The following is a 12,555-nucleotide window of genomic DNA, read 5'->3' on the forward strand; positions in this document are numbered from 1 at the left end:
ACTTCAGGCCCCAAACCCAAAGACAACAAACTGAAGACACCCCTTAAGAATCAACAACATGTGAGACACTGATGTTACCTTTAAATTATATTAACCATCTAGACACGCCCATACAGTTTCTATTGCAGCATTTAGGCTAATTTATGTACAAAAATAAATACATCCATTTCAATCAGTGTCTTCGTCAATACACACATGCGTTCATGCATTTCTTATGTTGGTATTGCCACATCCAACAAGGGACAGTGAAGAGTCATGAATAACATCCTCAGTGGCGATGAAAGAGGAGATTGCAGCAAATGCAAGAAGGATTCGATATAATCAGCAGTGGACTCTGACATATTCTTTACAATTTAACATTTTTATTAGAAATAATTTCGCCATTGTGGGTGCAGACAGTTCCCCAAGCAATTTCCAGTGATGTTGTTCCCTGTCATCCATAAGCTTTCAGAAAATGTGCACATATATGAACAAAGGGACACAAAATATTTACAAAAGGCTATGCTCATGTTCATTTAGGTTTTTAATGTTGTGCATAAAAGAGTCTTTAGATGACATATAGCTCTTATGTCTGATCAATATGAAGCTGCAGGCAGTAATAGCAATAGCTTAACCTACCATAGAGAATGGAAACATGGAGACATTTACCTGGGCCATTAACACGTTGTATAATGGTAGTTCATTTTACAAAATTAAAAAGCAATGACATTTGAGGCTATTTGATGTTTTAAGTATTTGTTCCAAGCTAAGCTACTCAGCTGATGGCTATTGACAGGTATTTATCAAACGTACAATGGAGATATGTAAATCTCCTCATACAACTCTACTACAGTGACAGTAGCTATATCACATACTGTTATAAATCTGCATTTTAATGCATTAATATTTCTGCCACAATAAAACTACATAGTCTCTAATCGGTCAAGCTATTGATCTTACCAAACCTCTGTTCACATGGTTATAAAGCACTAAAACAAACACAAAGACAGAGGATGTCGAGTTAAATACAAATATTTAATGAATAACAAAAAGATGGCAGTGATCATTTACACATAATACTTGGTCTGATTTGGCTCCAGATAGACTGTAAAAAAAGAAATCTCTACCGTCCTACTGAATCCTGTGCCTGAGTACACCTACTCCTCAGAGAGACACAAACACAGTTCTAAAGCTATAAATACAATTGACACGTTTTGCCAACAATCCATCACAGTAGCGATTTTGGCATCAACTGCTCTATATGACAATAGACTATTGTAACATCCATTTATAATAAAATGGAGCAAACCAGCTCACAGTCCCAACCAGGCAGATAATAAAAAGCACAGCTCGACAGGCGGCTCAGTTTGCTGAAGTGTAAGGCTCTGAAGCACAGCATAACTGGCAAGGGTAATTAGCTCCATACCACTACTATTGTACAGATGGATGACTACGGTCCTTGAGAGCAGCACTAATTTGGTTAGCCCCTCTTCAGTCAGGCACTCCTTTAGTCAGTGAAGAGGCTCCGCAGGCAATGTCCATGTTGTACATAAGATGTGAACCCATCTGATGCAATGCTGGGGGATGATGGCCGACCACCTCCGTGTCGTCTTAAGAAATAAAACTCATTCTGCACAATTGTCTGTTAATTGTACTGCTGGCCTCTAGCATATGGAACATGATGAATCGATTCTACTGCCGTGTTCTCAAGTGTTATTTGTTTCATTAATGTTATACACTCATGGCATCACCGTCCCTTGGGACAGAGATCGGGTCATCTCTGTGTGAACAAAGTAGGTCTTCAGGTCTCCTTTGCCTTTCACATTGATGATGCCACGACATGAACAGATGTACCCTAGCGTTGATAAGATGTGGCTTGTCTCCTCTGTTACCTATATGGAGGGACACAAACATGAAATAAATAGGACAAGAGGCAAACTGAAGATACACACCTGGTTTTCTCCAACACATCCTACCTGTATTTTCCCCAGTACTCCAGTGGTCTCCATCCTACTGGCCACATTCACACTGTTTCCCCAGATGTCATACTGAGGCTTCTGGGCACCAATGACACCTGCAATCACCGGCCCGTGGTTGATCCCTAGCAAGAATCACATTTCTGAATAATTAACCTAATCATTAGCTTTGACTTTAATCTCAAAAAGATAATGAGAACCAATGCAGTCACAGACTGCAACATCCCAAGACACACCTGAATTCAAAATTTTTCCCTGACCTACTTGCATAGGTCAAAGATCCAAGCTAGTACCCTGACCTACTGTCATTGATCAAAGCACTAGCTTTTATCTACAGTCTTACACTTTGAAGTGGATGTAATAAATATATGTGTGAATGTGTACATAAATACAGTATATATATAAACACACGCACACGTACTGTGAAGATACTTTCTCACCAATTCTGAGTCTGAAGTCATTGAAGGAGTGTTTGTTGATGACGTCTAACTTCCCCACAAGAGCAAAGGCAAACTCCACCATGGTGCCAATATGCATGTACTGTCTGTCATGTTCCTGAGGGAAATGCAAAGGAGCAAATGAGTGTGATGATGATGTCATTGTCACACTCAAATTGCCAACTTCTGCTGATTGTAAACACACTTTAATCACCATCAGTGTCAGTCTCAAGCTGCGGTATCAGTTATTGCCTGTATCTGTAGAACTTAAAGTTGCATCCCGTTGCATCATGGGAGCATTTTCTCTTTGATTTTTCAGCTCATTAACTTGGCTGATTTTCGCCAAAAACTCTTTCTATAGCAGCTGTTGTGTTTTAAAGACCCTGATTCTTGCTTCAAAGGCCTGTCAAGATTTGGACGTTGAAGCGGTGCCACTGTTTTCAAAGTAAAATTTGTTGTTTCATATTTAGACATAACAGCAAAAGTAACAAATATGAATGTTTATAACATATTTTACAATTTAAGAAATATTTTCCTTTTTTATGACCTCCATCTTCACATATGTCATTGTTGACCTGCTATTCCTACTAATTCCATTACTTACCTATTTTTAATACTTTTTTTGTACGTGCATACATGAATACAATTTGGAACTGATCGTTCCAAATTCCCCGTAGGTGTGTGTGTGTGTGTGTGTGTGTGTGTGTGTGTGTGTGTGTGTGTGTGTGTGTGTGTGTGTGTGTGTGTGTGTGTGTGTGTGTGACTGCGTGCCTGTGCACACTCTGGTCCTGGTGACATATTGAGTCCAGTTGCAGCCATGTAGGTGCTGCCGATGGTCTTTATCTTCTCCACTCCGCTGAACTTGGGTTTCGACAACAGCTGAGGACACGTGAAAAACACAGCCCATTACACACCACACACAGGAGGAGGACATAACAGTAGCTCTCTGCCAGAATGCTGCAACATTTGTCTGATGTTTACAGCATTACCATCCACTGTGGCCACTTCTCCTTAAAAGGAGGATGCTATTATTTTCTCACTTTGCCAGGCAGCCGGGATTCTCAGTGGGAGAGGAGTTTACCTCATCAAAGTCTGCTATGATCTCGTTCAGGAGACGGAGGCACTCCAGTCCTTCCTTGTTGACATCTGACTCGGTGTAAAACTCTTTGAAGTCTGGGATGGAGGCGAACATCACACACACCGACTCGTACGACTGATGGTACAGGTCCTGATAACAAGCAAGAGGAAGAGAACGGCTGGCTGTGTTGTATTGATTGAGAACTGATGAAGGAAGGTTAAAGAGGACTGGGTTACGGTTTAAATGATCTCCAGCCAAAGAGATCCATGAGCTGAGTGGCTGACATTGAACGAGCGCCCTGTAAATATATAAAGTGAAGATTTAATCATCTCTGTGAGGACACTGGGTCACCATGGCAGCAAAACAGTGACTACATTCATCACAGGGAATAAAGGGCATAAGCTTGATTTAAGAAGAGATAATGAGGGCACTGAAGGTGGACAAAAATTTAAACCACTGAAACAAATGAAGGAGACATACTGGAATGAATGGTAGTCGACTGGGTTATCAATTGCAACATGTATGCAAGGATAGCATGCAGAATAGTTTGTAACGTGAATAAAGATTTATTAAATTCCTCCTGGTAAAAAGAAATCCTTCTAACATTTAAAAGGTTAAATAACATGCTGACAAGAGGACATGAAGGTAGCTGGTGTGAGAGAAGAGAGGGTTAGATGGAGGCAACTGATTCAGTGTGACGACCCCTGACGGGAGAAGCCAAAAGGAAAAAAAGAAGACTACTGAAACGGCCAACTGACAGATTCTGGTTTGTTTGTTTGTTTGTTTGTTTGTTTGTTGGGGGGGTGTTAAAATGTACAGTATCTATCAGCCCATGACGGGAAGCATGATTAAAATATTTTATTAGACTGTCATCTGCAGAACATCAATGCTGACGCAAAATAATACAAACCTTTATTAGTCCAAACATGTGTGGATCATTGTCCTAAAAAACCTATTTATTAATTACTTTTTGTAACTTGTTTTTTAAGCAGGACAAAATTTAGCTGTTTTCCTTTCTGGCATTTAAATATAATAGTCAATAAAACAGCTTGGAATCAGGAAGACAGTGAACTTCAAAAGGTCCAGAGGTAAAAAAAAAAAAATCAATGTGATTGTTCTAAAGGCCACAAATTAACATAAGTCTTGTTTGGTTAGTCATTCATTAAAAAGGACAAAATGACAAACTGTGTTATTGTGGTCTGTTTCTTAGTCAGGCACAGAGACTTTCTGAAATCTCTGCTGGTAGCAACCTCAGAGTCAGAAAACTACACAACCACATTCTGAAATGTCAACGTTAGATTCACTACGGTTAAAGCTGTCAAGTAGAAATAGCAGTAGTGTTTGAGATGCTTGCAGTAAAAGCTGTTTGTGGTCATAATGATAATAGTAAAGTAAAATATGTTGAAATTAAGACAGTAACAGTAAGAACACATATGGAGCCAGATATCTAAATTAATGTTTTTGTGCAGCTTTTTATAATGAAGGTGTTTTATTTTCACTCAGTTTTTTTGGGAAAAAACATTCTAAAAATTTTTGGCACTCAATGAATCTTGGGTCTGGCATCTCTGTGACGCATCCGTAATAAGCCTTTGAAGGATGAACAGCTGTTTAGCTAACAGTCATCTGAGTCCAGCTACATTTTCACTTTAGCATAATTCTTAAAATGTTGAACTGTTCCTTTAAGACATAATTATGAATATGAAACAGGAAATATTCAAACTGCAGATTGAATTCATTCATTAATGCACTTCCCGCTTCCTCCCCTTTCGTGAATCACAGGGGTTGCAGGAAAGATGAACAACCACTCACGCACACAATCACACTTATGGACGATTTGGAAACGACCAATCCACTTGACGTGCACATTTATGGACGTGGACGTGGATAAATAGTCAGACAAATGTTTACCTCATTTTTCCAGTTGCGACCCAGGAAGTGTTCAGCAACATGCGCAGGTAAAACGTTCTCCAGCAGAACCCTGTTGAGGTTCTCCATGGTTTCGATCTCCTCACACTCCCTCTTGAATTTGTCCCTCCACAGGAAGTCCAACCTACAGTAATATTCATTCTGTTACAGGAGGACACAGAGTAGAGACACCTGTGTCATTCATGCCCAGGACCCAGATTTATCCAAGTCTACAAGCCACAGAAAGAACCTGCACCATTTTGACAGACAAAGCTCGTCCAGTTATAGACACTATGATGAGAAAATTTCTTGGATTTAGGCTTCTCTCTGTTCTAACCCATTGCCCATGCATAAGAAAAACATGCAAGATTTCCGTAAAAACAAATAAAAACCAATGCCTTGGTTTGAATTTATAGAGAACATTTCCCGATAAGACGACAGAGAGTGCAAGAAACTCGACTCTCACTGCTTAAGGAAACAATAAGCAGGCAGGAGTGCTTCACATTAAATAAAGCCACCAATAGTGTTTTAATGTTTGATAGTTAATGATTTAAGGAGCTGTCTATCCACATCTCAGGACTGTGTGCGTCAGACAGTCCCCTGAATGCACCATCATTATCTCATATACGTTTGAAAGCTCCTGGCTACCTTTGGGCTGGCTCCTACAGTGTGTATGGAGTGTGTAGGACATTTTCAGGTTCCTCTGAGACATACATCTCATTTGCAGTTAACAGTGTGCAACATTTTTGTGTGCACTGAAGATTTTTCCTCTAGAGATTAAAGTATGCTGTCAATCTAGAATCCCCCAACAGTACAGAATGGACCCATGCCGCTCGCAGCAGAGATTTTGTGCTATATTTTTAATGGTCTGACTCTCACACATTAAAATATAGTTAGTTTGAATCACTCGTGTATGTAAACATATGTATATGTGGAGTCTGAGATTTGCTTCCCGTGGATAGAGGAGCTCCATCTCCTCCAGGAGTGCAGAAAGTAGGCCAGAGAAAACTAATTCCAAGTTCTTTGAGAACCCAGCTAACAATCCTGTAAATGAGCTTTGCTCCAGCGTGCCTCTGTTTTTAGGAATACATTATAGATGCCTTGGTTCTCCTGACTTGTTTTCTCCTCCTTCTGACTAAATTGTTTAAAATGGGCTCATTAGAGTTGGAGATGAACATATTTTTTTTTGCAAAGCAAATTTGTTAATAGCAGGCTAAAAGCGAGCGTAACGAATGCTCTTTGTCCTTCTGCTTTCATGTCTGGCTCAGATCCTGTCAAGGGCTTCAGGCTATGCCACTTTCAACATCTTTTGACATGTTTCAACAAGCGTGTTGATGATATGGATGAAGCACTGCTACAGTAATTTACACCACAATGGTGAATCTTAAAAGACTGATAAAAACACAATCTAGAAGATACGTCTGCAATGACGGTATGGGTTTACCAGCTTTAGTGAGTCGTTTCAAAAACAAACTCTTTATTGGTGACAATGACCCAGAATAAGAAGACCTCCAGCCCAGTTGGAGAAGCCTCTTGAGGGAGTTTTTCTGTCCAAAGCATCTGCTTTGGGGTCATAGATGATTGATGGCACCCAACGAAGATGAAACATGCACACCAAATCTGTGTCGGCTGAGAATAGCTTTCACATGAATTGAAGGGTGGTTGACACAGAGGAGAGCTACAAAAAATGTCCATCTGAACATATTTTGTGATCTTTGAGCACATTTGAGTGAACGTCTTCCAGTGCAGGTTTAGTAGCTTCCAAATTTAGGTATGTAGTGAAGATCATTTAAATCCTCTAATATCAAAATCCCTCCATGCAGAGATTTTTCAAAAACAGGGATGTGTTATGGTGCTGAAAGGTCTAATAATTGAATGGCATACTGTATATAGAATAAACTGTATAATTATATATTAGTGTTGCATAGCAAAGTAATTTCACTGCTGTGTTGAACAGACTACTGACCTGTCTGGCTAATACCAGCAGTGTGATGAAGAAGATGAAAAGAGACACTGAGCCCATCGTTTTCAGATCCTTTAGCACTCCTGGTCTGTACAAAGAGAGAGAGAGAAAGTGGGAGAGTGAGAGAAAAAGAGAGATTTGATTTGAGAGAGAGAGAGAGTCATAGTACTCCCTTGACGAAAGACTATTTAAACATATGACTTCAATGTGTATCAATTAGTATCAGGAAATAGTCCCCGCCTAAGGTCCAGGGTGTATATATTATCAGTGAGAGGGAATTTGGTTCACATCCAGCAGTAATAAAACATCCAATAAAACCAAATAAACACATTGATTAAAACCAACACAGATTCCAACAACAAAGCATCATTTACTGGCTGAAGGAGTTGGAGTAAACGGCTTCTTGCTTTTGCACTGTGGTAGATTCTATCAACGTCTTACTGGGAGCAACATAATCACACATCCCAAGGGAGGGCTTGGATCGGCCGAGATCGATACAACTTTATCCAATGACCTGATCTTAAACAGGTTGTGAAGGTCACTCAAGGACATACCGGCAATGTTTCTGCATACCTGCACAATACCCCGCAGAGATATTTCTATTTACCGGAGAGTGACCTGTGCCAGCAGATAAACAATAGGAAGAACGCATTCAATTTAATAGGAGAAAAATATTAAGATCAACATGAGCTGAGCAACATTTGGTAAAAATCAAAGTGCCCACCTATTTCAATGGAATTATTCCTTATTATCATTAATTATCACTATTAAAAAATGAAACCACATGATCTAATTTAAAAGAAAGTACATCATCTGTGGTATTTGTAATGTTTGTACTGTATGTGTGTACATGAATTGTTTTGCCCTTTAACATTTCTCCGAGTAAGTCTTTTATTTCATTAAACTTTTTTTAAAAATAATGCCACTTTGCCAAATGCTCATTTGATCCAAGCACATGGTCCTTGCTTCAAAGCTAGCTAATTAGCTCCTTTCAGCTAATTTCATGTCCAGCGGTCTCAGTGAGGTAAAAGGAGGTTTTGTTTCTGCTTCTTTGTCGCATATTCATAATATCTCTAAGTATGTTATTTATATACTGTACTGCAATGCATTTATTTGACTTGCTATTATATGATTAACTATGTTTTTAGTATTTTATACAGCCTACTACCTACACAATTTTGTTTCGTTTTTAAATTATTTCTGCGATATTTATTTTATTCAGTATTACAACACCACTGTTCTGCATATTTGACCCTAGGTCCTGTTGTTGGTGATGGAATGAGGAGTGTTACTATCTTTTATAGTTTTCTGTTTATACATTGTTAGGTAAACGAGATGTGGTTATACTCTTCCTTTACAAATTCCCATTCAAAAATTCATGTTAATACAATATTAAATTCATATTATAGACATCTTTATGATAAAGCAAATGTAAAATGGTAATATATATATGTCTGATGAAATACCAACCAAATTGAAAGGTAGTGCGTCATTACCAGCAGGAAATCTGACAATGCTGAAGCACACATGATGATCACTTTGATGCCATGAACTGTATGTAAATGAACAGAATTATAGTAAAGAGGTTGAAGAAGAAATGCATGCATTCATTTCCTAGGGAGTATGAACCCATTTAAAGTCACCTGCAGTGAGTTTTAAACCTGGATTGCTGGCTAAAATACATTTCAAGAAAATGAGGTTTGAATTGATGTTTCTTATCAAGATACAAACTTGACTCAGTAGACAGTCCAGGTTTATTTCCTTTTCTCACACACAGCAGTAATATATATGCTTTTTAATGATAAAATTCAAGGCATTAACACAAGTAAAGACAGAAAATGAGAGCTGGAAGTATTTCTTCACCAATGCTCTGCAAACTTTTTTTTTTCTTCCCAGCAGTGAAAGCTGCCAGTCAAATGTGAGAAATGAAATCAGCTCATCTCATTGTGACAGTCATCATCCAGCTCTCCAGGGCTTCTACTTGATTGACAGGCAGATGAGATAGTGCTACCTCAGCAACTCTTTCACTTACGAGTTCAGGCTGGAGACTGGAGTTCACTCTCATTAGTGATTATAATGCTCTCTGCTCAACGGATGTGAGCAGGTTCAGGGTCTGACGTGGGTGGAAGGGTTCAAATAGACATCACCAGATTCGAGGGGGCCTTGTTATTCTGTATGTGTGTGTGAGTATGTGTGTACGTGAGTGCTTGCGTCTGTGTGTGTGTGTGTGTGTGTGTGTGTGTGTGTGTGTGTGTGTTTCTGTGTGTGTGTGTGTGTGTGTGTGTGTGTGCATGTACCTGTCCACTGTATCTGTGGGGTACAGCGCTCTGCTAAATTCATCCAATAAGGAGGCACGTGTCTGGAGGATTATGATGTTGTAGATCACCACGGCAACCAGCATTACTACCATCTTCAGCTCATAGTTGATCCTCAAGAACACTGAGCATGACATCAGGCCCAGAATACAACAGTAGATGAAGTACTGGAGACACATAGTGAGCACAGTATGGAAGAGATAAAGATGACTTTGAATACTGACATCAACATCAATATCTTATCAGTGATGAAACACCAAAACAAAGTAGCTGATTTTCATTTACACCATCATGTGAGCAAAGCACATTGAATGAAAAAAACCCAACATCTCCTTTCATCTATGGTCTACAGAAAGCTAATTAACAATTAGCATGAATTTAAAAATTTGTAGGTGTAAATACTGACAGTGTGTGATATATGACACCTTATTTCTCCTCAGCTGATGTTTACTGGAATCAATCTATTATACTCACTGGCAGATAAAACTTGTTTTCTCCAGTTTGTTCTTCCTGGTAGTCCAAAAAGCTGTCATTAGTCATGTTGACTGGTGGAGAAGTTGTGAGGTTGTCTTCAGTGGATCCTCCAGGATCCTCCACAAAAAACTGACGAACAAAATGGTTCAGGTTGAGGAGTAAAAAATGTTTGGTTCATATTCAAGCGTTAAGTACTTACTGCACTGCATGAGCTGTAGTTTGTGAATCCATTTCTTTGTGTCTCTGTCTCATCACATTTTACATGGATACATTTTATTGTTTACTGATCTGGTCTTCTGGACACGTAATCTAGTCCATGTATATATGAAGGAATCAGTGTCCTAAGCAGTGCTCTGTCACTACTTAACATGATAAAACAAAAATAGCCCAACTGTCATGACTAAACATGATGAAAACTTTTATTTTCCAGTATCATGTCAACATGACTGTTGAATTCACAATGAAGTGGCTATTAAACACGTTCTGTAGCAAGATTGCTTCACTACTGTCTAATATTTCACTTTTAAAATCTGAATGAATAAACCCATGCTTTTATCCTGTTCTGCTGTCACCAACACAATGTTGCCCATTGTCAAACAAGAGCTGTACAATGTTGATGACATGAAATATAACATATAATGATAAAACATGACAAACAAACATATTCTCAGGCCCCCTGCCTCCTCCTCCTCTTCCTCGGCTGCAGCTGTAATCCATCAACATTCACCTCAACTCGAAGAACCCTGCTTCAACCTCCATTCCCTGCTGAATCATAGAGTCTGTGACGGTCAGTATAAGCAGCCATCGCTCACCCTTTGTCTCTTAGCTCTCGCATTTTGACTGAAAGATCACTAACTCTTGTCTCCTGTGTCTACAGCGGTGCTCAGCCCAGATCCGGCCTGCGCCGGATTTCTGCATTTCTAAAACCCTGCTGATCAGCATACTTCCCTAGATCTCGGAACTCACCTGACTTCACACTTCCTGTCTGCCTCACAAATCCCAGTCGTGGAGTTCAAACTTGCCTGCCCAACCTGCCTCCAACCTGGACTAGCATCCTCCACCTAACAATAGTTCCTTTGTTTAATTATTGTTTTATTAAACTCCTCTTGCATCCAGTACCTGCCTAAGTGTCTCTGTTCACACCTGGGTTCATTAACTAGCTCCAAACACTCATTCTCATATCATGGTAACAGAAATCACCATGACAGTCACAAGAGCCTATAATTTTTCATGCTTAATTTGCACGGTAATTATAAATTAAACGCTCAACCGTGCAAAAGTCATGTTCTAAAACAACGTAATGCATTATTAATGCTTGTACCAACCTAAATGATGCATAATGCAGGAGTGCTGTATTGCACAGGCATGAACAACTTTGATTGTGTTACTTTTGGTCTCATATTAGGACTATAACAATGATTAAAATCTAGAACATCTTGTGTTAGCCTGACTTCAAATGTTCATGTTTAACTTGAACAGGATCTCAGGAGGTTCTAGACATAATATCTTAATGATAAAACTTTTCTATCAGTATATAAATGAAAAAAAAAGGCATTATTTCTGTAGCAGCTACCCACTGCATCATAGCCTCTAACATGCCTCAGTGGATGGACCACATCCATGACATCATGTCCTGTTACTGGTTACTCACCATATTGAAGACAGACATCACCAAGATAAGAGCTGTGGTTGTCATGGTGAGAACTAATCGCAGCCAGGGGTTGTTGGTAACAATGATGCGGGAGGATGTGGGGAACCAGGTGAGAGAGCAGAAGGACCACTTCCTCCCCTGCTGAGGATGCAAAGGAACAGAAAGAGAGAGGGAGAACAAAAATACACAACAGATCATGATGAGTTCTCTCCTCCACCTCAGGCTATGTTAGGACACTTTGTGATCTATCCAGTGGCTCATATTAAAACTAAGAATTCAGTTAGGTAGAAATAACTATCATTAGTGTTTTTGAAGTTTGGCATCAAATCAGACAAATCAAGATAAACCAGAAAGAAAGATGCAACTCACATGAATTTGCTTAGTGAAAAGTTAACCGGAAAGGAAGGATTGTTAATAAAAAACACCTCACCTTTCTGGTTTTCTGCCCAGTGGTTTGCAGTAATTTCTTGTCTGCACTAAGGTCATTTGAGTTGAAAATTTATTTACCAAGAAATGTGTTTGATCTTGGCTGTGTGATGCTCTTTCACAGATGAACAGAACACACCATTTTGCTGTGTTAGGCCCCATTACTACTAACGCACACAAACCCAGCAGGTGTCGTAGGACGCATCAAGTATATCAAACAAGGTCTTTCTCATTAGTCATTGGTCTGCTTCATGAAAGCACAGCGGGGTTTTTTTTTTTTAAACAACCAGTTTAACATCTGTTCTAAAAGAAACAGCAAATGAAGCTGATATCTTAGTTGGAACAGACCCA

At 39.3% G+C, this 12,555-nt stretch overlaps 1 protein-coding gene across 3 annotated transcripts in view; it reads right to left on the minus strand.

The window, feature by feature from the left end:
• Positions 1–995: 995 nt before the first annotated feature.
• adcy2b (adenylate cyclase 2b (brain)) overlaps positions 996–12,555 on the minus strand; it is a 40,568-nt gene continuing 29,008 nt past the window's right edge. For 2 of the 3 annotated variants that reach the window (XM_068333419.1, XM_068333417.1), the window contains 10 exons: positions 11,779–11,919; positions 10,128–10,256; positions 9,636–9,820; positions 7,342–7,426; positions 5,379–5,537; positions 3,474–3,620; positions 3,164–3,271; positions 2,396–2,510; positions 1,956–2,080; positions 996–1,871 (listed from right to left, as the gene is read on the minus strand). In XM_068333419.1, the coding sequence (XP_068189520.1) occupies positions 1,719–1,871; positions 1,956–2,080; positions 2,396–2,510; positions 3,164–3,271; positions 3,474–3,620; positions 5,379–5,537; positions 7,342–7,426; positions 9,636–9,820; positions 10,128–10,256; positions 11,779–11,919 (1,347 nt within the window). In that variant the 3' untranslated portion in view covers positions 996–1,718. The remainder of the gene's footprint in view (positions 1,872–1,955; positions 2,081–2,395; positions 2,511–3,163; positions 3,272–3,473; positions 3,621–5,378; positions 5,538–7,341; positions 7,427–9,635; positions 9,821–10,127; positions 10,257–11,778; positions 11,920–12,555) is intronic. The other variant, XM_068333418.1, reaches the window with a different exon arrangement.

The sequence above is a fragment of the Antennarius striatus genome, chromosome 14, assembly GCF_040054535.1.
Source record: "Antennarius striatus isolate MH-2024 chromosome 14, ASM4005453v1, whole genome shotgun sequence".
Taxonomy (NCBI): domain Eukaryota; kingdom Metazoa; phylum Chordata; class Actinopteri; order Lophiiformes; family Antennariidae; genus Antennarius; species Antennarius striatus.